The sequence below is a fragment of the Balaenoptera borealis genome (assembly GCF_965194805.1).
Source record: "Balaenoptera borealis genome assembly, chromosome: 1".
Classification (NCBI taxonomy): domain Eukaryota; kingdom Metazoa; phylum Chordata; class Mammalia; order Artiodactyla; family Balaenopteridae; genus Balaenoptera; species Balaenoptera borealis.
The window spans coordinates 51,376,034-51,398,812 of NC_138860.1; the positions used below are offsets into that span (position 1 = coordinate 51,376,034).

At 38.5% G+C, this 22,779-nt stretch overlaps 1 protein-coding gene across 8 annotated transcripts in view; it reads right to left on the bottom strand.

Moving 5' to 3' along the window:
• Positions 1–384: 384 nt before the first annotated feature.
• Positions 385–22,779, bottom strand: part of SOAT1 (sterol O-acyltransferase 1) — a 58,098-nt gene continuing 35,703 nt past the window's right edge. For 7 of the 8 annotated variants that reach the window (XM_082389272.1, XM_082389278.1, XM_082389271.1 and 4 more), the window contains 13 exons: positions 13,840–13,988; positions 12,605–12,664; positions 11,776–11,883; positions 10,604–10,886; positions 9,785–9,863; positions 9,132–9,213; positions 8,782–8,827; positions 7,940–8,069; positions 6,233–6,330; positions 4,990–5,088; positions 3,815–3,950; positions 3,059–3,204; positions 385–1,525 (listed from right to left, as the gene is read on the bottom strand). In XM_082389272.1, the coding sequence (XP_082245398.1) occupies positions 1,469–1,525; positions 3,059–3,204; positions 3,815–3,950; positions 4,990–5,088; positions 6,233–6,330; positions 7,940–8,069; positions 8,782–8,827; positions 9,132–9,213; positions 9,785–9,863; positions 10,604–10,886; positions 11,776–11,883; positions 12,605–12,664; positions 13,840–13,988 (1,473 nt within the window). In that variant the 3' untranslated portion in view covers positions 385–1,468. The remainder of the gene's footprint in view (positions 1,526–3,058; positions 3,205–3,814; positions 3,951–4,989; positions 5,089–6,232; positions 6,331–7,939; positions 8,070–8,781; positions 8,828–9,131; positions 9,214–9,784; positions 9,864–10,603; positions 10,887–11,775; positions 11,884–12,604; positions 12,665–13,839; positions 13,989–22,779) is intronic. The other variant, XM_082389276.1, reaches the window with a different exon arrangement.

Sequence of the window (22,779 nt, forward strand, 5' to 3'; positions counted from 1 at the left end):
GCATGGACATATATACACTACCAAATGTAAAATCGATAGCTAGTGGGAAGCAGCCGCATAGCACAGGGAGATCAGCTCAGTGGTTTGTGACCACCTAGAGGGGTGGGATAGGGAGGGTGGGAGGGAGGGAGACACAAGAGGGAAGAGATATGGGAACATATGTATATGTATAACTGATTCACTTTGTTATAAAGCAGAAACTAACACACCATTGTAAAGCAATTATACTCCAATAAAGATATTTAAAAAAAAAAAAAAAACACCCTTCCAAAGCTCAGTCTTTACCAACATAATCATATGTCATTCAAACAACCAAAATAATTCCTACACACCACACTGTATTAGCTATAGGCATCTTATAACATGAAAAATCACACAATAAAGTAAATTTTCTTGAAAATGATCACCTATTAATTTATTGCAACTAAAGTACACTACCATTAAAAGTATAATAATTGAGCAAATGCAGAAGCCAGCTTCTGGATCTTTAATATTCCCTTTAATATTAATGGTGGTGATTAATACTTATGTTACAGACTTACTAGTCTGAAAAATAATTCACGTCAGTATTTATTAGATAAAAATACCTGTACCAAAGGTTACTTCTAAATAACTTCAAAGAAGTTATTAACTTTTGTTGTTTAAACTTTCAGGTATCTTCCACATAAGTTCCACAATAAAATAATTTAAACATATGATTGACTCTGCAAGTTTTTAAAAATTACTTTAGAAGTTAAAAGAGGAATATTTTTCTTTGTCCTGTGCCACTTCTTTTTCCCTTCCTACTTCTGTCCTCCTCAATATATAATACTATGGATGCAAACTCAAGAATTCAAAGTGAAAGGGATAATTTTGCTTCAGACATCACGACCTACACTGTATCGCAAAAACAAGATAAAAATAGAATAGAACTGAAAAAAAATACAAATTAGGATATATAACAAGATTATCTTTGGAAAAATAGATATTTTCTCTCTACTAGAAATAGCAAAACATTCCACATTATTTTCTTTCCCAATTGCATGGTTAATTAGCATACATTCCAACAACGCACATGAAAAAATTTCTAAGCCAGAGGTACTTAAATGATTTCTTCATCAATGTTTTGGCTAATTCAGTGGCCAAGAAAACATGATGTTTAGTCTCTAATTAGATGGAATCAAGAAACAAAACAGAATTTCTGAGGTTTAAGCTGATATGACCCAGCAAAAAATCTGTCATTATATCAGCTACAAGTCTCCCTTCTCCCAAAAAGGAAAAAATTAAGAACTGCTTAAAAGTGTACAGGCTTCCAGGAAACTTCTAACAGCTCAGCTTCAGGTGACCTAGTAATGGAGTGAGTCATCTGTAAAGCCTGGAGTGGTCCAAATAACACAGATAACTTCAGTAACGGCTGGAAACAGATGCTGGCCCCAAATCAGGTAGAATACCCCATCTTCAGTCAAGGAAGGAAACAAAGTCCAAGCTTCTAAAACACGTAACGACAAGTCCAGGAACGTGGCCGGATATAATCCAGAAATGTGGGCTTCGAGGGGAAAAAAAAGAATGGAAGAGTAGTTTTATTTGTGTGCACTGTACGTATGAGAGATGGGGTAGATAGGGGGTGTTAATGTTACACATGGCACATCTCTAAAATGCCTCCCAGCATTTCAGTAACCTTTAAGCTATAAGCAGCTCACTAATTCAAAAGATGTTCATCATTTTTATCTATAGCACAGATTTACTTGATTTAGAAGCTTTACGTGAAGCTAAGTCCAGTAAACTCTACACAACTGCATGGACTCCTGACCAAATTCCAAATAGGCACTACCTTTTTTTCTGTATCTTGCATTTTGTTTTAGCACAGTCCTACTTTTAGTAGCCCAAAATCTAAATGGTGGTAGGTTAAGGATGATAATATACACAAATTACTATAATACAAAGCTTAAATTACTGAATTATCTAAATGAGGAACAGATGAAATACTATGAACGTTCAGAAATAGAAAAGAGACTAGAGCAGGAATTTTAAACAGCTTCATGGGGACTTCCCTCGTGGTGCAGTGGTTAAGACTCCATGCAGGGGGCCCAGGTTCGATCCCTGGTCAGGGAACTAGATCCCACATGCATGCCGCAACTAAGAGTTCGCATGCCTGAAGTAAGGAGCCCATGTGCCACAACTAAGGAGCCGGTGAGCCGCAACTAAGACCCAGCGCAACCAACCAACCAACCAACCAAATAAATAAATAAATAAATAAGCTTCATGGACGACATTGCATCCAAATCAGATCTTGATAAAATCTGACAGATGAAATCTGAGTGCAAAGAGCAGAGTGACCAGAGACACAGTCCAGAGTCCAGAGCAGTTAGTTCAAATGCACAAAGGGGACTCATAGGAAATAAGGAGGGGATGTGAGGGCAGCATAGCAAAATCAGGGTGGACAGTAGAAGCTTTGGGAGAGAAACTGATTAATTCGATTTTGAACATCTTCAGTTATAGGTATCTGTGAGAAATACCCAAGCAGATGTATCAAGAAGCCCCCCACCCCAAATATTTGGGAGTTTTCTATAAGCAGCCGAAAGCTAAAGCTCTAAGAATGAGACTCTTACAAAATTACAAACAAGAAAACAACAACAAAAAAAGGGAAATGGGCTCCTAGGCATATGAGTCTAGCTGGACATTTTTATAGAGTTTATTACTTCGGGAAGGAAGAGGTAAAAGATGTGTATTTGGGCGTGGGGGTGGATACACATGCCACCGGGAAAACCTTGGAGAAGACCTACATTTTCAGGGCACAGGAAGAAGATTAGAAGGAGCTAAAGAAAAATCAGATAAAGAGAAAAAAAAAGAGAGAGAGAACCAAGAACTAGGAGAGTTCAATGGGAAGAAAACCAAAGAAAAGAAAAAGTTCAAGGACAGTGCAGTAAGATAAGTTCCTGCTTTTACTCCACACTTCCCTCCCCTTAACATTCATTTATCACCATCTCCACTACTCCCTTCTCCTTAACACTGCCCACCAACCCTCACAATCAGGGGACAAATAGGTTACTTCACCACTCCAGCCTGATTGATGACTCACATTTTTCAAGGGGCAGTGTTGACGTGCATACCACTCTTGAGAATAAAAGCACAGGAGGACTCCATTGCCCGCGAAAAGGGAAGTCCACATCAGAACATTCCAAATTGGCCTTTTCCGACTATCATTGGCAATGAAGTTGAAAGCCACTAAAGTTAGGAAAACAACAAAAAATATATATAGTCATCAAAACAAAATCTACCAGGAGATGAGGGCCCTCAGATATCTGCTACAATCATTTAGTTATCATAAACAGCATCAACTGTGTATATACACGTTCTATTCTGCCCATTGGTCCCATAAGTAAAAATGAAGCTTCACTGTTGAAATTTATTAATCAGTGATTATTTGGAAATCAGTCAGTATTCAGAACAGGTGAAAACATATTTCATGGACGCATTCATATTCTAACTCGTCCCTCTCCACCCCACCCAAAAAAGGGTTAGTTTTTTTCAGAGGGTGAACACTGAACAGAGTTTAAGAATGGTGAGGTTGTTTATAGTTTTTATGAGCTACCAAGTCAGTGTTATCAATAGTCTTCAAGAGGTTATTTAGTTCATTTCTCTACATCAAAGTGTAAGCATCTTGCAACAGAGTTGTACATACTCAAAATTAATGTTCTTACCATCAGATAAACAACATTGCCTTGAAATGGTATTACTATTTACTATCTAGTTTTCTACATTGACTTTATATTTTATTTTCTAAATTTCTCTTTTAGCATGATACTCAGTACTCATGAGATGCCAAGATACTTACTTCCAAAGAACATGAAGAGCACAAAAAGCACTGGATAGAAAAAGTTCAAGCAAACAGCCAAGGCATATTCGTGCACTACAGCAGACACAGCAAAGACAGCTAACATGGCAGCTGACCTGAACTTCTTTGTGAAAAACTAGGGTAAAAGGAAAATATTAGAGGCAATTTTCAGAAAGTAAGTAATTAAAGATGAACTACATAAGACTTATAATTAACACATACTAAAGGCACCTATTTAATTATATTCATATTTGATTTTCTAAGTCTACTCGGAGTAATCCAATGTACTAAAATAATGACAAAAACATCTATGCTTAAAAATCCTTACTTTACTAAATGAGGCATTTTCAAAACCATTAATGTTGAAAGATCGAGCATATTTTCAAAAACATTAATAACTTATATTTGTAACTCACTATGGTTGACAAAACATAGTTTTCATTTATAAACGGACACATCAAATCTAGAGTAGCATTGTATGGTAGATTGGGCAGGTATCATTTTTACAGGTAACAAAACGAAGATTTAGAAACAAGGGACTTGCCTCATCCATAAGTCAAATTACATTTATAAATGAAAGAACATTAGAATACTGTGCTATTTGCAGCACAACACACTGTCATTTAGCCAAATAGTGCCCTTATTTAACAATTCAAACCTGCAATCCAGAGATACCAACGTTAATCAACCATGAGACTCAAGAGTACATTTCTTCTGTCTAAATAAGTTCTGCTCTAAAGAATGTCTCAAAGACATATATTAATAATCTATATCGGAGAGTTGTAAATCAGAACATAGGTGGTTTCTCCACTTCTAACAAAGGAAGAAAAACAAAAAAACAAATGGAAAAAGCTAGGGGAGATTATTTGTTGGCAATGAGACTCCAACAAAATGATCCATTACTGGTGTATCATTTCAACTTCTCCAAATGCCTGCACGCATTCTTACTTTGTAGTCATGTAAAATAAAAATCCAGAGCAAAAACATGGTCTTAGTCCTAGTAACTGTAGATACTGGTCTCAGTGCTATTCAAAGCAGAAGGTTTCTTAGACATTAATGGCTCACAAGAGAATTGAAGACAACTAAGTATAACTTCCTCCAGCTGCACAACAGTAATACTTTCTGGAAAAGAATCTCCATTTCTTAAACAACATTAACTAAATCTTGCTGCTTACCCAGAGAAAGTCCTTGTAAGCATAGTAATATAGCCAGTCATGGACCACCACATTCCAGGTCCTGTAATAGTTAGCGTATGATGTGGAGTTCCACCAATCCTAAGGAAAAAAAGCAAAGGTATACATATACACAGAACCAAAGCAAAACCTACTCCCAGAGAATATACACACATAATATAACACCTAGCGTGTGTTATGATAAATTGTTAGTCCATACGCTGATGTCAGAAAAATCTTCAAAGGCATTTTGAAGGCATTATTTGTGTTCAGTGTGACATTAATCCTAGTTCTATGGATGATTAAGTTCCCAGGTTCACTATCTCTTTATCACACAAGTTATGATGGAAGATACACAACATTATCATTAAATCTAATGTTCATCTAAATAACAATCAGTAAATCCCCCGTACCTTGCTAAAACACAATGAGAGATTCTAAGGTCACACAGACTTAGATAGTATGATAACCCTCAAGAGCAGTTTGCTGGTATCATAAACAGCAAAATTTAAGTTGTACCACGAGTGAGATGGTGGCTTCCTCCAAGTCCTGGTGCTCCTTTATAGATATCCTGTTTCTTACTCTAAGATCAGACCAATGGAATAAGACATATAAAATTTGCAACCCGCACTCGCTGCTTCTTTGAGAAAGGAGGGGTACGCTGGGAGTGTTGCCAAAACATGAACAGACAGACAAAATTCTAGAGGGCTTTAGGTGGGATTACAGAACACTGTGAACTACCCTGCCTCTACTCTACAACTTAATTCCAACTTTGGAAGTGTAAGAATACTATCTGAAGCAGAATTAATGCCTTTCAAAATAAAGGAGGGAGAAGTTATTTCCTTCATGAACTGTTCAACAATCTTAAATAGAATAATTTGCTGAGATCACTCCTACAGCACCAGACAGCCGATTTCAAATGAATAAAAAGTCAGCAAAAAAAAAAAAAAAAAAGTCAGCAAAGTCTCAGAATGCCCTCTGGACACCTGCTTTCCCACTGTAATCCCCAATACAGGATCCAGTAGGAACCAAATGCAGTACTAAGGGAGCAGATTTAGAGGTAGAAGAAAAGACAAGACTACGCCACTTAAATCAGTAATAAAATTTCAGACTTAATATTGGTAAAAACTGTGGAAGAAAATGATTTCACAACGTTTATGTTAAAAAGCTAGTAGCCAACAACGCTCAAATACTTAACAATGAGGACACAAATAAAATGTGAAAAGGAAGTCCAAGTACACATTACCTTATAAAACATCCTGTCACCAAAGCGTAACATCTCAGCAAAGGCATTGAGCCAGCAGTGCAAAAAGGCAAAAAAACTAAGGAACAGTATCAGCACAGCTAAAAATAAGATGAACAATATTAAGACTCTTTCCAAATAGCTCACATACCAATCAGTTAATTATATGTCATCATTTGCTTAGCTGGAATTATTTTGTAAAATTAAAGTTATTATTCCAGCTTACCCATTCTAGAAATGATACAGTGTATTTTGAAAGTTAATTATTTTAACCTAATAAAGAAATAACTTTCTTCCAAGTGGGTTTTATAGACAAAAATGACCCAGCCTGTTTTTAATGGAAATGCCTAGATGTACGGCTTAACTTGGTAGTAAAAGCCCTTTAAAATCTGGCCGTGTATTCCTCTAAACTAGCTGTTTAAAACTGGGGGAGATTTTGCCCCCAGGAGATGGCTGGCAATTCTGGAGACATTTTTGGTTATCACAATTCAAGAAGTGGGCCTTGTGCTATGATATCTAGTTGTTAGAGGCCAGGATGTGGCTAATATTCTACAATGCACATGACAGCCCCCCAAACAAAGAATTATCCAGCCCAAAATGTCAACAGTGACAAGGTTAACTTATCTCTGCCTCTACTCCCAATGTAGCAAACATCATCCGCAACTGGACTTCTGCCATTCCCAAATACTCCATACCTTTGAATCCATCCCACTACCTGGAAGCAACTTTCCACCACCTCTCTGCCCGGCAAACGACTATTTATTTTTCAATACCCAATGTTAAATGTCATCTCCACTATGAGACAAAGTTCAACAGCACCTTAGTATATTATATATTACACTATATTTTAAAATATCAATTTACATGCCCATCCTTTTCATTCACTTGTTTTTTCAAAAAATATTAGTCTACTATGTATAAGACAATGTAGGAGAGACTATGACTGGCTATAAGACACAATCCTTGAGCTTATGGAATTTGCAGCTTAGTGAGGAAGACACACATATGTAACACATATCCCATCAGAGGGACAGATAAAAGAATTTATTGGAGTAAATCTTGAGGGGCAATCATGGAGGATTACTAGCAGATGTCTGGGAGAGAGGGAGAGGAAGAAAGAACGTGATGGCAGAAAACAATACCAACATTTAATGGGTAGAGAAAAGAGAAAGAGTAAGTAAAGGAAACTAAATGTAATTAAACTGCAAGCTTCCAGAGGATAAAGAGTATGTATGTCTGGTTCACTGCTATGTATGGTATGGCCAGAAAGACAGGAGAATAAGAGAGTGGCAAGACAGACTTCAAAATGTGGTCAACTGCACCCAATGCTTCATGGAGATCAAACAGAATAAGGGCTAAGCCAACTACTGGAGGAGATTAGAGATCTTAATAAAGGCCATTTCAATGACCTGGTCTGATTAGGAGCAAGATTACAGTGACTGAAGAGTGAACGGGAAGATAAAGCATGAATACAGACTATCCACAGTCAGAGAAAGCAAAACTTGCGTGAAAGAAGACAAATGGAAAGACTGGCCAGGGACTGGAAGGATGCTTCATCTGGCAGATAGACGGAAAGAGGTTAAAGATGGGTACAGATGCAGTAGATGAGTTTATAGCAAAAAGCAGGTAAATCAAAGGTGCTCACACGCAATGGCTTTCTATTTTCCTTGCAACTTTATGAATAGCCAAATTAACCAGTACCCGTGTTACCTGGCAAGATGGAGTTAAATATACATAAGACCAGAACACGAGCGCTGAAGGGCTCCTGTTTGATATTCCGAAACAAGGGGGTGCAGAGCCTTTCAAAGACGTAGTACACATAAAAAAAGCAACCAAAAACCTGGAACATAACAAAGATAATTATAATAAAGAGAGCTTGATCAGGAAAGATGAAAAGTAATTTTTTTTTCCTTCAAAAGAACATATATATGTGACCTGTAAACTAACATTTACATATATATTCCATTTAACACTAGTATATAAGATTGCCGAACTGTAATCCTTCAGATTACAATCCTTCAGTACTCAAGCCTAATTTCTACCATACCTATTCCCAACCCTTTACCAAATGGCATTTTTGAAAGATCAGACTCTGGAATCTCTCTTTCCTGCTACATGAAACTCATAACAAAAGAACCTATTTCATAAATGGGTATTTGATTGACACAAGATTTTAAAATGGGATCTTCTGGGATTTATGATTCTGATAAGGGGTCGAGGGAGTGTCAGACCACCTCCACACAGATATACATCCAAAAATAAAATAAAAAACAGAAAGGGAGGGGGAAATTAATGTAGATGCATACTGAAGTAACCAAACGGAATTATTTTACTTAAATTTTTTTTTTTTTAATTGTAGAAAATTAGTTTTGATGTATTGGCAAAGCAAACACCATTTACTGAACTGGGAATAGTTTAAAGACTTCGGTAAGAGTTCTAGAGCTCCCAGGAGACATGAATTAAACAACACTTTAAATATATTAAATTATTATTATATTCAAATCCCCATCTCCCACCAGCCAACAAACCTTAGGCACTTAAAAAAAATTTACCTGTGCAAACTGCATAGCCACGTAACCCCATCTTACAATGGGAGTCCTAAAACGGAAGAAACAAAATTACTTTCTAAATAAAGTAAATAAATGAACTTTAAAAAAGGTCCTCACAGTATCTTCCCACACAGAACATCATTTTTGACATAGGAAAAACTTGTATAATTCTGTCAAGAATGACTGAAATCAAATCAGATTGCTAGAATCACGATCTGGGGTTTCCCATGCCAGCAAGAAAATTAAAACCCATTCTAACTGCTCTGTAGCACTACATGAACTGGTCTACCTACCCCACCTCCTTCCTGGCACACTCCTGGTGCTACCCCATTTCTGCTTCATAATGCCATTACCTGGGATAGTTGTCACGGTAGATGAGGGTAGGAGCAAATAAGAAGTACAAGTACTGGTTGACTGTGGGTACTGGAACAGTGCCTGGAAAAGGAAAACTATGCTTAGACTGGAGGCTCTTCAATTTCTTTCAGCAAAACTGAAAGAGGAAAATAAGCACAGAATAGGGAAGACAAAAAGCTACCTCTCCTTAGCTCATGTTGTTCCTTCCTGCTCTCCCAAAATGATGACTTCTTATTCCTAAATTAATTGAATATTACCAATCCCTCTAAACTAAGTTACTCCTGTGACTTAGACATAACTTCTAGAGTTTGAAGCAGCAATTCAAGGAAAGTAAGCACACGGGGTGTAATGACTCTATTAACATTCTATACAAATAACGCAAAAGTTGCAAGAGTCTAATGATCAATGTTTTAAATTTTGGGGACCAAAGGTAAAACAGAAACAATCAGGAAACAGTGAGAAGGTCTTCCAAATCAATACAGATCATATATATATATTTTTTTCCTCCTCTCCCAACAGTTTTTTTTTTTTTTTTTTGGATCCTTGTACTTAAAATGAAACATAATGTCTACAGAATGTAATATGCCATTCCAGTAAACACCAAAGGTTGAAATACCCTGTGAATAATCCTTTGACTTATGGAATTACATACTTGACTTCTCCTTGGCTGAATTGAGTACCCGAGGCACATTCTCTCTGACAAATGAGTGGGCCTTCATTATAAAACGAATCTACAAAGGAGGGAGGAAAAAAGATGAATTTTCTTTCATTGACTTGTCTCCTATAAGCAGCCACAGAACAGCACTAGATTATAAACACACAAAGAACTTAATTTTGTATATACCAACTCTAACTCACTTTTATGGATTAAAACAAATGAAAAACAAACTCTAAAGAGAGACATGTTATTACTCAAATTATTTTGCAACTAACAGCACCATCTGTTACAGGTATATTACAAATTAAGAAATTAAAAGCCTGTTCAAAGAAAGTCTCCTGAAAAGGTCCTTTCCATCAGTCAAACAGAGCATTACAGACAGCCAAACCGAACATTACAGATAGCCAATAAAAGTCAGAAAATTCTGAAGGGCGTACAAACAAAATAAATCTTTTAGATGGCTATATGACAAAACAATGAATCTGACACTTCAAAAGTAGAGTTTTTAATTACAAAAGTATTTTATACTTTAGATGGCTTCTACACAAAGTGTTCAAGAACAAAATTTGAATTCATCCAGAACAGTTCAATGTAATTTATTTCAATTATCAAGAATCAGAGAACACTGAAGCTAGAACGAATTTTAAAAGACAAGATGATGTAGTTTAACACTTTAATTTTATAGATAATAGCACAAAGAACCAGATATGAAAATTTATCCAACTAATACAACAAAAAATAACAATTATTATTGTTATTATTATTATTATTAACTAAGCATAGCATTGTATTGAGCAACACTCAAAACCTTACCTGTTCGAGTATAACAATGAATCGGGAAGCTGGTGGTAGTGTATACACTAATACAACATAAAGTGGTCCCAAACCTAGAACTCCAATCTGGAAGACCACAAAAAGGAAGCAATGCAAGACAGAATGGACTACTGGATGAGAACTCCTGTGATAGCCTCTGGCCCAGCGTTGAAACAGGAAATAGGGAACTGTAAGTGTACATAAGAACATGGTGCACCACGTCCACATAGCAACAGTAAGTTTGCCAAAAGCATAAGACATGAGATTGAACTCAAGCACTAGCCTGGGGAAAAAAAGCACAGAGAAAGAACTCAGAAGTGGATTTTTAATATGCACTGAGTTATAAAATTAAAAACTTTCAGACCCAAAACTTTCAACTTTAGGAGACACAACAACACTAATACACAGAAGTCATGGATGTAACACTTGTGCTCCTAAGCCTCAGCTTCATAACTTATTTATCTATTTTCTAAAAGCTCTAGGATAATATGGTCTTTGAACATAAGATACCTAAACTACTAACCTAAGATAACAAGACTCTGAACTTCTCAAAGATTAGATTCTGACATTAATACATTTTAAAGTCTAAAATATGCTATGGGAAATATTTAAATATTTAAAATATTTAAATGTTTAAATAGCAATCATTTATGTACAAAAGATGATTTTGCAGAATGAAATAGTACAATTCGAAAATCTAATATACTATTATGATTATCTCAAATTTTAATTTACTAATAAAGCACATAATTCAATGTATGATTATCACACTGTCATTTTTAGTTATAATTTGATTTTTATATTAAAAATATCATGTTTTTCAAATGTTAAATTCCAATAAACTACCTATTTTTAGAAACAACTTAAAATGCATACCCATAGCAGAAAAATTGGTAAGTCATATATACAATATTCTCTCATTTAGGAAAATTACCTAGAAACTACTAAGATGGTCTATTAAAATAGACCATTTTAAAAATAAAAGTCATAAAACTTCTAATATTCTTTTTAGTTGTACTTTTCAGGAGAGAGAACTCTCACCCTCAAATCAGCTGCTTTGGGATTTTCTGAAGCAATTTAACCAAATCATCTTTTTTCAAAATTTAAGTATAGTGAAAACTCCCAACACCCCATGCATCAACTAAGCAAACAGGTATACAATACTGTCTTACCTTCCTTCATCAATGTAATCTACTACAAGTGTGCTGAGAATGAAGAGAATGAGGAGGGCAATGAACATGTGATATATCGTTCTGATGTGGTCCACCTCAAACAGCTCACTGTAAATGTAGTTCAAAGAAAATTAATCGATATTTAACTTTAAAACACCATATATTAAAGACTTTACTTCAAAGCAGTTCAGAAGATGCTTAATCCACACTCCAAAAACATCTCAAACAGTAATCACAGAACATTACTCACGAATATCAGTATTCTAATGAAGAAATCAATGATAATCAACTCAGACAGCATTTCAAAAGAAATATTCATTACCTACTCAAAATGTACCTTTAATTTTCAGTTCACAAATGAAGTTGCCACAATTAATTTACATTGCCTATTTTTTTCCCATAAAATCTACACAATCGGGGTTCTAAAATAAGTAAATCTGAGAAAACCATCAAGTCTCAAAGTTGGCTAGCCAAAGAAGAGATGAAAAAAATTTATGTATCAAGAAGACAGCACCATCGAAACTCTCTTGAAGTGGTTTACCTAATTAGAAAATTTCTGTTCTAGCAGCACAACTTCAAGGAATTTATCAGAGGACCAATAACCATTCTTATCTCCAACTCCTCCTTTGAAACTAGATACAGAACCAAAAGATCAGAAAGGAGGAGCAAGAGATGGCAAATGTACAAAAACAAGTATCAAAACCAATGTATTACATGAATACAGAACAAACCTATTAAACATTCATAGAGTACTCAGTGATTCTAACCATCAGAATAGTTTGATTTTTAAAAATTCAAATAATTAACAAAAGCAACTAAAAATACTCACTCTAAGAGAGATCGCCTTATAACAAAAATCTTTCCATGTTCTGGAGGTGCTCTCAGATCTCTGGGAAGAGCAAAAAATTAAAATATGAGTACTTCAAGTATTACAAGAAATTTAAACCTATGGATAAGAAAAGCAATATTACCAACTACAGCTTATAATATTAACTGCCTTCTCACTATGATCCAGGTACTGTGTTAGGGTTTTATGCATGTTTTGTCATTTGCTCCTTCTGAACAATGCTGTGAGGTAGGTGCAGACATATCTGATTAGGAAGGAAGAGATGTTAGGTAAACCTAACTAGAGCAGCACTCAAAAAGACCCCACAGCCCAGCCCCTATGGAAATGCATTCCTGGAATCACAGGCTGACAACCACTCTTCCTTCTCCTAAACACCCCTAAGGACAAGCCTCCAGCCATACTTTACTCAGTTCGCATACTATTTTTGGTCTGTCCTCCAAAACTGCACTGATATGTATGATACCCTCCCCTAAGGTCTTCCAACAACCCCCAACAGCCTCCTGATCTAAAAGGTTACCTCCAGTTACTAAAACCTCACATTTTAACATCTAACATTATCACCTTCTTTAGGGCTTCTTGCAGTACCATTAGCACCTCTGCTATGGTTAGCTATTCTGGTCAAAACAGTTCTCCAGAACAGGAGACTGACAGAGACCAAAGAGGCATAAAACCAAGGAAAGCACAAAATGGCAAATTAGCACACACTGGCCTTGGATAGCCTTCCCTCTACTGCTCTGGATGACTGACCAATTAAAATAACGTATACTAATTGCACTGTACTTTATTACAAGTACTGTATAGAGTACAATAGAGAGGCAGTATAAGACACAGTGAAGAGCACGGACACTGGGTTCAAATCCCCACTGTGTAATCTTGGACAACATTTAACTGCTTCGTGCTTCAGTTTCCTAACCTGTAATATGCAGCTATATTATGTGCCTCACAGGGTCATTGTTTGGTTTAAATGTAAAGCATTCAACAAGTGTTGGCTATGTTATTTTATAAGTCAGCATGGTCTTAAATGAGGCATGCATGTTTGTTATAATCCACATATTAAGATGAAGAAACCCACCCTTCAAGTGTTTAAAATAGCAATACATGGCTAATAAAAGGTAGTGTGGTGTGAATCCAGGCTTTTTTAGTGCAATCCACATTGAGACCACTGAGCTGTGCTAGAGTAGACTTGTGCATTAAAAGAAACTATTACTCATACTTACTTAGCTCTGTGGCTGTTCTCTCCTTCAAGAACAGAAAAGGATGTGAGAGCACAACCACCATTGTCTAATGATGCAGATTTTTCTATGAGATTGGTCACAAAATCATCAAAGTGACTGCCAACTTCCTTCATAAAAAAGGGCTTCAATTCCTAGAATTTTAAGACAAATAAAGGAAAACATTAGGCGCTAACTAGCTTATGAGTTGTTGACATTTTTTAAAGGGTTCTCCTAAATAGAGCTGGATCAAAAGGAATCCATGATAAGTGAATTCACAGGAATAAAAACAGAAAAGTGATTTCTACAGCTGACCTGTAGTTTCAGAAACTGCTACTGAAAAAGCAACATGATGATTTGTCTTTTTAAGAATGTATACCCTTTGGACTTCCCTGGTGGCACAGTGGTTAAGAGTCCGCCTGCCAGGGCTTCCCTAGTGGCGCAGTGGTTGAGAATCTGCCTGCCGATGCAGGGGACACGGGTTCGAGCCCTGGTCTGGGAAGATCCCACATGCTGCGGAGCAACTAGGCCCGTGAGCCACAACTACTGAGCCTGCGCACCTGGAGCCTGTGCTCCGCAACAAGAGAGGCCACGATAGTGAGAGGCCCGTGCACTGCAATGAAGAGTGGCCCCCGCTTGCCTCAACTGGAGAAAACCCTCGCACAGAAACGAAGACCCAACACAACCAAAAATAATTAATTAATTAATGTAAAAAAGAAAAAAATGAATATCTGCTTAAAAAAAAAAAAAAAAGAATCCGCCTGCCAATACAGGGGACACGGGTTCAAGCCCTGGTCCGGGAAGATCCCACATGCTGCGGAGCAACTATGCCTGTGTGCCACAACTGCTGACCCTGCGCTCTAGAGCCCACGAGCCACAACTACTGAAGCCCATGCACCTGGAGCCCACACTCCGCAACAAGAGAAGCCACTGCAATGAGAAGCCCGCGCACCGCAACAAAGAGTAGCCCCGTTTGCCGCAAATAGAGAAAGCCCGCGCGCAGCAACGAAGACCCAACGCAGCCAAAAAAATTAAAATAAATAAAATAAAAATTTTAAAAAAGCATGTATACACTTTTAGGCATAAATCAAAGTAATCACCTATTAAATGAACTCCTACGAATGATATACAAAAACAGAATAACAGAAATGCTAAAAATGACATTATTTTTTTCTCTTCAAATTTTTATACGGAAAACAAAAATCAATATTATGTCACCATTATATAATTTTAAGTCCCCTTTCTTCTCAAGCAACCCCTTCAGCACCAAGTGTCCAGTGTTTATATTGAATATTTTAAGTCATGTCATTTCTCTGTGATACCAACATTTATACAATAATGTATATTCCTACCTCCACAGCTATATAGTTATCTAACTATAACACACACTTTTATAACACAGAATTGTTATACATTTTAACACTTTAAAACTTACAGTTTTTGAAAAGTATGAGGCAAAAAAAATTTTTTTCTTCAAATTATAATGGGCCACCTACTGTGGATGCTCAAATTGTAAATTGTGGTATTTTAAAATTGGCAGGACTCATCTACACAAAGGAAAACAAAGTGTTACTAATTTTTCAAGAAAAAAAAATGCTCTCTCCTCTAACTATATTATTTAGGTTGAACCTAAAATATCTGAAGTAGCCTTTTTTCTGGATTCTGTTTTTGTTTTTGTTTTTCTGGACTCTGTTTTAACAAGAGCTTGGCCAAGTCTTTTAAAAGTAAAGCCTGGGGCTTCCCTGGTGGCGCAGTGGTTAAGAATCTGCCTGCCAATGCAGGGGACACGGGTTCGAGCCCTGGTCTGGGAAGATCCCACATGCAGCGGAGCAACTAAGCCCGTGAGCCACAACTACTGAGCCTGTGCATCTGGAGCCTGTGCTCCGCAACGGGAGAGGCCGTGACAGTGAGAGACCCGCGCACCGCGATGAAGAGTGGCCCCAGCTCGCCACGGCTGGAGAAAGCCCTCGCACAGAAACGAAGACCCAACACAGCCAAAAATAAATAAATTAATTAATTAATTCAAAAAAAAAAAAAAGTAAAGCCTGAAAATATTAATGTATCTAATGGAACTGTATGAAGGTTTTTCAAACTACTTCCTTCTAGAGTTCCCAAATGTTTTTGGGGTCCCGGGCAGTGAGAACTGGGCACAAAAGCCTTTCTGTGTTCCCCATTTCTTGTTTGTAGGAAATAGGCTTCATTCAGCCTCCTTGACCTTCCCAGAGTTCCAAAGGGAAGGTTCAAACAGCTGTTTATCAGGGAAGGGAGGGGATGCAGAAACAAGGGCGGAGCAGTCAAGAAACAATAGTGCAAGCCTTGGGACAGGGTCCTGGCTCCTCCTCAAGGAATATACAATATCTTTGAGCTCTTCTGCACAACAAAGGCCCCCACCCAGATGGAGGATGGCAACTTTAGGCTGAGTGCAAGATTCCTGGAGCACTGCCCTGTTACCTCACCACCAACCAATCAGAAGGAAGCCATACACCCTACAGCCCTCACCCCAAATTTTGCCTATAAAAACTTCTACCCCCAAACTGTAACAAGGAAGAGCCAACTGTGACTCCAAGTTGGATCTGTTTCTTTTACTTTAACCTTTGCGTTTCGTTGCTTTTGTTATTATAATCACTGTCTATAGTTGTAAGCACACATAATGGCCTGCCACCGGGAACCCCCGTCCCTCTGTCTGTTAAACTAAAAGGCCTTTGTTCAGCTCACAGAGAAACATTCTGACCCTGCCCACCTGTGAATGGCTGCAGAAAAGACAAAATTAACACATCCCCTCCTCAAGATAAATGGCCTTTTCTTTACTTCCTCACCTCCTCCCCATCTCTTCTATAAAAGAAACTGGCATCCAGACCCTGAATAAGATGGTTTTGGTGGGGGGGGGGGGGGGGGCGGACCCTAGTCCGCCATCTTCTCGGTCTGCTGGCTTTCCGAATAAAGTCGCTATTCCTTGCCTCAACACCTCGTCTCCTTGATTTATTGCCCTGCTGTGCGGCGAGCAGAGTGAGCCTGGACTCGGTAACACAAACTCCGATGTTTCAGTTTATTTGGCCTCACTGTGTGTCAGGCACACAAACCTTGTTCAGTAACAATAGCTGATGGAGATGAAAAATACGAGATATACACATATGAACAATACACAGTAGACTACCTAAATGTCACCTGAGAAATAGAACCATTAATGAAAAGACTCAAAGAACATATAAAGGTTTAGCAAAGAAAGCAAACCGGAGATGACTGGAAATGCCTTTTTTGAGCTGGATGTCAAGCTGAAACCTTTAAGGATCTCAGTAAGTAGGACTTAAGATTAACTGAAAAGTGGGAGGAGGAGACAATATGATGAAAACCCAAGAGAGGAAAGTATTAGCCAAACAGAAAATGTGAATGATGCTGCCCGGTTTTAAGGACAAAAACATATAGAACCTATGTTCCCTGGAAGAAATAAAGAGTTTTATAAAATTATTTGTTCATATTAAGGTTATCAAATAGTATTTTATTTTAGTTCCTTTTGCTCGTTTCAATTATATGCCCATCTTCATTCTGAAATTTTTCAATAGGCATGATGCTGCTACCGAGTCCAAGCTCGCTCTGCTTACCGCACAACAGGCCAATAAATCGGGAGAGGAGGTGTTGAGGCAAAGAATACGACTTTATTCGGAAAGCTGGCAGACCAAGAAGATGGGAGGACTAGGGTTTCCAAAAAACCATCTTATCGGGGTCTGGATGCCAGTTTCTTTCATAGAAAAGTAAGGAGGAGGAGGTGAGGAAGTAAAGTAATAAGGCCATTTATCTTGCAAAAAAGGAGGGGATGTGTTAATTTCTTCTTTTCTGTAGCCATTTACAGGTGGGCAGGGTCAGATTGTCTCCCTAAGAGCTGAACAGAGGAACTTTAGTTTAACATTCAGGCAGAGGGGCAGGGTTCCCTGAGTCAGGCCATTATGTATAATAACAAAAGCAACGAAAAGCAAAGGTTAAAGTAAAAGAAACAGATCCAATGTGGAGTCAAAACTGGCTCTTCCCTGTTACAGTGCTTCCCTAACCAAAAACAAAACAAACACCCAAAAAAGTGACACTCAAACAAAAAAAGGAGCGGGGGGTGGGCTATTTTCTCATTAAGTTCTAGCATTGGACTGCTTAATAAATGAAGGTATTTTTCAGGTACAAAAACGCTGTCTCACGTAGAAATACACTAAAAGAGAAGAAGGGAAAGAATTCGTTCATTCCACTAAGTGCTAGGTGTAGTTCTGGGCACTGCTGCAGGCACTGGAGATCCAACAATGAACAAAACCTAGTGCCTGCCCTCATGGAACTTAAAACTCCAGTGGGGGTAAACAGGACATACAGTATGCCAGATGGTGTTAGGGAAAGAAAGGAAGAGAAGGGACTGGGGGAAAGAGGGTGCTATTTTTCATAGAGAGGTCAGAGAAAGCCTCAAAAATAAGATGACGTTTGATAAGATCTGAAGAATGTAAGAGGGCAAGTTAGTCAATACCTGTGGGAAAAGTACCAGAAGAAAGAAAGCGTTAAGGGTAAAAAGCCCTGAGGCAGGAACACCCTTGAAATGTTTGAGTAATAGCAAGGAAACAGGACATTATAGTTGAAGCAAGAGAGTGATAAGAGTTGAGGTCAGAAAAGAAGGGGAGGGTGGCAGGAGAGGGGTGAAACCATGTAAGGTCTTAACACTTTACCCACTATTCACATTAGTGCATTGAAATTTTATTCAACATTAAAAAAGAAGCCTGGAATCTTTTAACTAGGATTCCTCATACTCTGGAACTAGCACCCTTCCCAATTAAGTATCGGGTTAAGTAGACCAGAAGCATGGGAAAAAAACAAGCCATAATGAATGTTATAAAAATATCAGTAAAAGCTGATATTTATCTACCCAACTCAAATGAAAAATACTCAACTTCTCACGGCACAAGCTCGTGCCTTACTACTCGCCCACAGATGAGCCATTGCCGTACATGCCCCAAAACTTGCAATTTCCACAGCCTACAGCAACCTCCTTATCCTCACCCTCCTCATCAATCAAACCATTCTCTTTTCCCCTTCTTTTTCTCCCCATACTCCAAAACTCCTACTGTAAGCAAAGAATGTTGCCCACCATTCCAGTTCTACAAGGATCAAACCCCTGCCACTGCAGTCACCCACCCTTGAGGGGAATTCAGGATGGAGAAAACAAGGAAGCATTCCATGCTTTGGATATACTGACCCCTAGACAGTAAATTGCACATCTAAGGAAAATTTTCAAATGGCCCCAGATTCTTGTATCTTCCTGTACATAGAAAAGTACTAAAATCATTAATTTGAGATGTCTATTCTTTGTGATTAGCAGTAATCCTCCTATGCTTGACTACATGTTTTTCCCAGGCAAAAATCTCATATATATCCTGGCTCCTCTCCTGCCTCTTTTATTATTATTAATTAATTAATTAATTAATTTTTATTTATTTTTGGCTGTGTTGGGTCTTCGTTTCTGTGCGAGGGCTTTCTCTAGTTGCGGCGACCGGGGGCCACTCTTCATTGCGGTGCGCGGGCCTCTCACCATCGCGGCCTCTCTTGTTGCGGAGCACAGGCTCCAGACGCGCAGGCTCAGTAGTTGTGACGCACGGGCCTAGTTGCTCCGCGGCATGTGGGATCTTCCCAGACCAGGGCTCGAACCCGTGTCTCCTGCATCGGCAGGCAGACTTTCAACCACTGCGCCACCAGGGAAGCCCTCTCCTGCCTCTTTTGAACAGTCTCCTCAGAGCCACTAAGAGGCTATTTCTTGGGCTATGAGGTCCCTGAATAAGGTTCCTGAATAAAAACTTAACTCACAACTTTTACCTTTTGAGTTGTTCTTTCAGTGGACAGTGAAACTGAGCAGGAGCCTGCATGGCCCTTCCAGGTATAAAAGCCTTTCTGTGTTTCCTGTTTCTTGTTTGTAGGAAAAAAGCTTGAGCCTCCTAGACCTTCCCAGAGTTCTAAAGGGCAGATTCATGCAGTTACTAATTAGGGAATGCAGAAACAAAGGAAAAGCAGTCAAGAAAGATAGTTCAACAATAAAACAGAGTCCTAGTTCCTCCTCAAGGGATATACATAACAATCTGATACATATCTTCGAATTGTTCTACAGGAACAATTCCAGGTGGAAGATGGGAACTGCAGGCTCAGACCCCAGACTGGTCTCACCCAGAAGGTTGATTTGAGATTCCTGGAACAGCACACTGTTACCTCACCAGCAACCAATCAGAAGAAAGTCATACACCCTACAGCCGCCACCCCAAATGTTGCCTTTAAAAACTCTTCCCTGAAAACCACCCAGAGTTCATGTCTTCTGAGCATGAGCCACTCATTCTCCTTGTGTAAGCAAATAGGGTAGGGGGTCCCCAGAGAAAGAACACTAGGCATGGCTTTCTTGACATATGAGAAGCCATTTTTGGCCTAAGTAATACTGTGATCTAAGCCTGGTCACAATGCTTGCCCTTGAACAGATCTCATAATTAATGATCTTAAGGGAAGTAAGGGAATGCAGAACAAAGGAAAAGGAGTTAAGAAACAATAGTCCTAGTTCCTCCTCAAGGGATATACATAATACCTTTGAGTTCAGCAGGAACTAAGGCCCTCACACGGGTGGAGGAAAGCTTAGACTCTGTGGACTTTCGGCCCAATTCTATGTTTCTCAGCTCAAGCCCCTCCATGAATATGCATGTACCCTTGGCTTAAAACTTCCCCAATTTTGCTGTTGGGGAGACAATGCTTTGGGAAAGATCCCCAGTGTTCTCCAAGTAATAAATCCTTCTCCCACTCTTTGCCTTGGTTGTGTCTTTTGGCTTGACACCCACCAAGAAGTGAACCCAGTTTTTCGGGTAACACTTGCTTGGTCCTTGCAATAACTTTTCTCTGCTCCAAACTCTGATGTTTTGGTTGTTTGGTTTCACACTGCACCAGGCACACAAACTTGGGTTTGACAACAACAGCATGAAGGCATTTCTTAATGCTGATGATATAAAATTCACATTTTATGGCAAGACGAGAAAGATTTAAACATAATATTTTCCTTTGCCTGTTTGGACCTCCTCCCTCCCCCCTTTAGTGTGTATTGTGCATGTGCATTAACCAAACCTCCTTAGCAGATAACATTCTTTCTTAATCTCATCAAGGGTCACAACTCCTTAGGAGATAACCTTCCTTCTTAATCTTGTAAGGGGCCCCAAAGACCATGACCTACTACCTGCTTTGTACCTCTAGATCTGGATTGTGTCAACTGTCAATAATCTGTTATTTAATGTACAGCCCTCTATCTCAAAAACTTAATATAACTGTCTATGACCTCTCATAGGCAGAACAGTTCTTGGAAATTTCTGAGAGGCTGTTCCCAGGTTATAATCCTCAATTTGGCGTGAATAAGATTGTCCACTTCTTTCTTAGAAGGACTTACTAATTTTTTTCATCAACGATGCCTTTGTCCTCTTTCTCTGAGGAATTAAAGTTGATTGAAGCTGCTGCCACTGGGACACAAGGAAGAACTCTATTGTGGACACTATTAAGTTTCCTTAACCTCCTCCTTTCATGTATCCAAGTACTGATAGAAATAAAGAGTGACTGCTTATTACTGTCAATCCCTTTGTAAGAGGGAATATACGGAAGCACAGTACAAGAAGTGCTCCACTTCTGCCTTTTTCTGAGTTCTTCTATTTCATGAAACTTGTGTTAATTAGCACTTCAAAACGTGACCACAATAAATCTGTCTAAAAATGTCTATCAGTAACCTGAAAAGGAGACAAGCTTATAGGCTTTCTAATTTACTTATCTTCTCAATCTCATCTCTATTAACATTAACTTCACCCAGCCCATGGACTATATGATTGTCCCAGCACAACAGATGGACAGAAGGAAAACAGAAGGAAGGAGGCAGGCAGTTAACTAGAAACTAGAAAAGCAAGGTGCTTAGATAATCTATCAAAGAACCTCATTTTTAAAACAAGCAGTTAAAGGAGACAACCTCTAAGATTCTAAGAATGGGGAACAACCACCAAGAAGCAAAGATTCTACGGTTGGAACGCAGTGAAGGCACGCACGAGTGATCAGAGACGAGGCTGGAGAAACAAATAGGGTCTATAGTTCATGACAGATGTTTTAAGGTTTTTGTTTGTTTGTTTGTTTTTTGCCACGTCACTCGGCTTGTGGGATCTTAGTTCCCTAACCGGGGATTTATTTATTTATTTATTTATTTAGGCCGCGCTGTGTCTCAGTTGCGGCACACGGGATCTTCAGTTGCAGCATGCGGACTCCTTAGCTGTGGCATGCATGTGGGATCTAGTTCCCCGACCAGGGATTGAACCCGGGACCCCTGCATTGGGAGCATAGAGTCTTACCCACCTGACCACCAGGGAAGTTCCCCCAATCAGGGATTGAACCTGGGCCCTCAGCAGTGAAAGCAAGGAGGAGTCCTAACCACTGGACCACCAGGGAATTCCCCCATTTTAAGAATTTTTCATTTTATCCTAAGGGCAACTGAAAACCAATGTGTTTTAAGCGCAAGGTTTATAAACATATTCAGATTTGCACTTCAGAAAGAGAACGCTTCTAAAAAGCCTTCCAAACAGAGATTACTTTGGACTGAGTCTTAAAATGAGAAAAGAGCAGGGTCGTTTACGGATAAAGTAACCCTTACAGAGGCATGAAAAATTTTTAAAGTAGGTTGAGAGAAAGAAACACAAAATAAACATGTATACTCTGAGTAGAGAGTATAAAATATTATACTCTGGAACTTCCAGGTTGGTGAACCCATGGTGACGCAGGGAGAATGGCTCACTCAGAGAGCATGGAAGCTCCGCACCCTTTCCCCATACTTGCCCTGTGCACCTCTTCCACCTGGCTGTTCCTGAGCTATTATATCCTTTTATAATAAACTGGTGATCTAGTAAATAAAAAAAATTAAGAAATAAAAATTATACT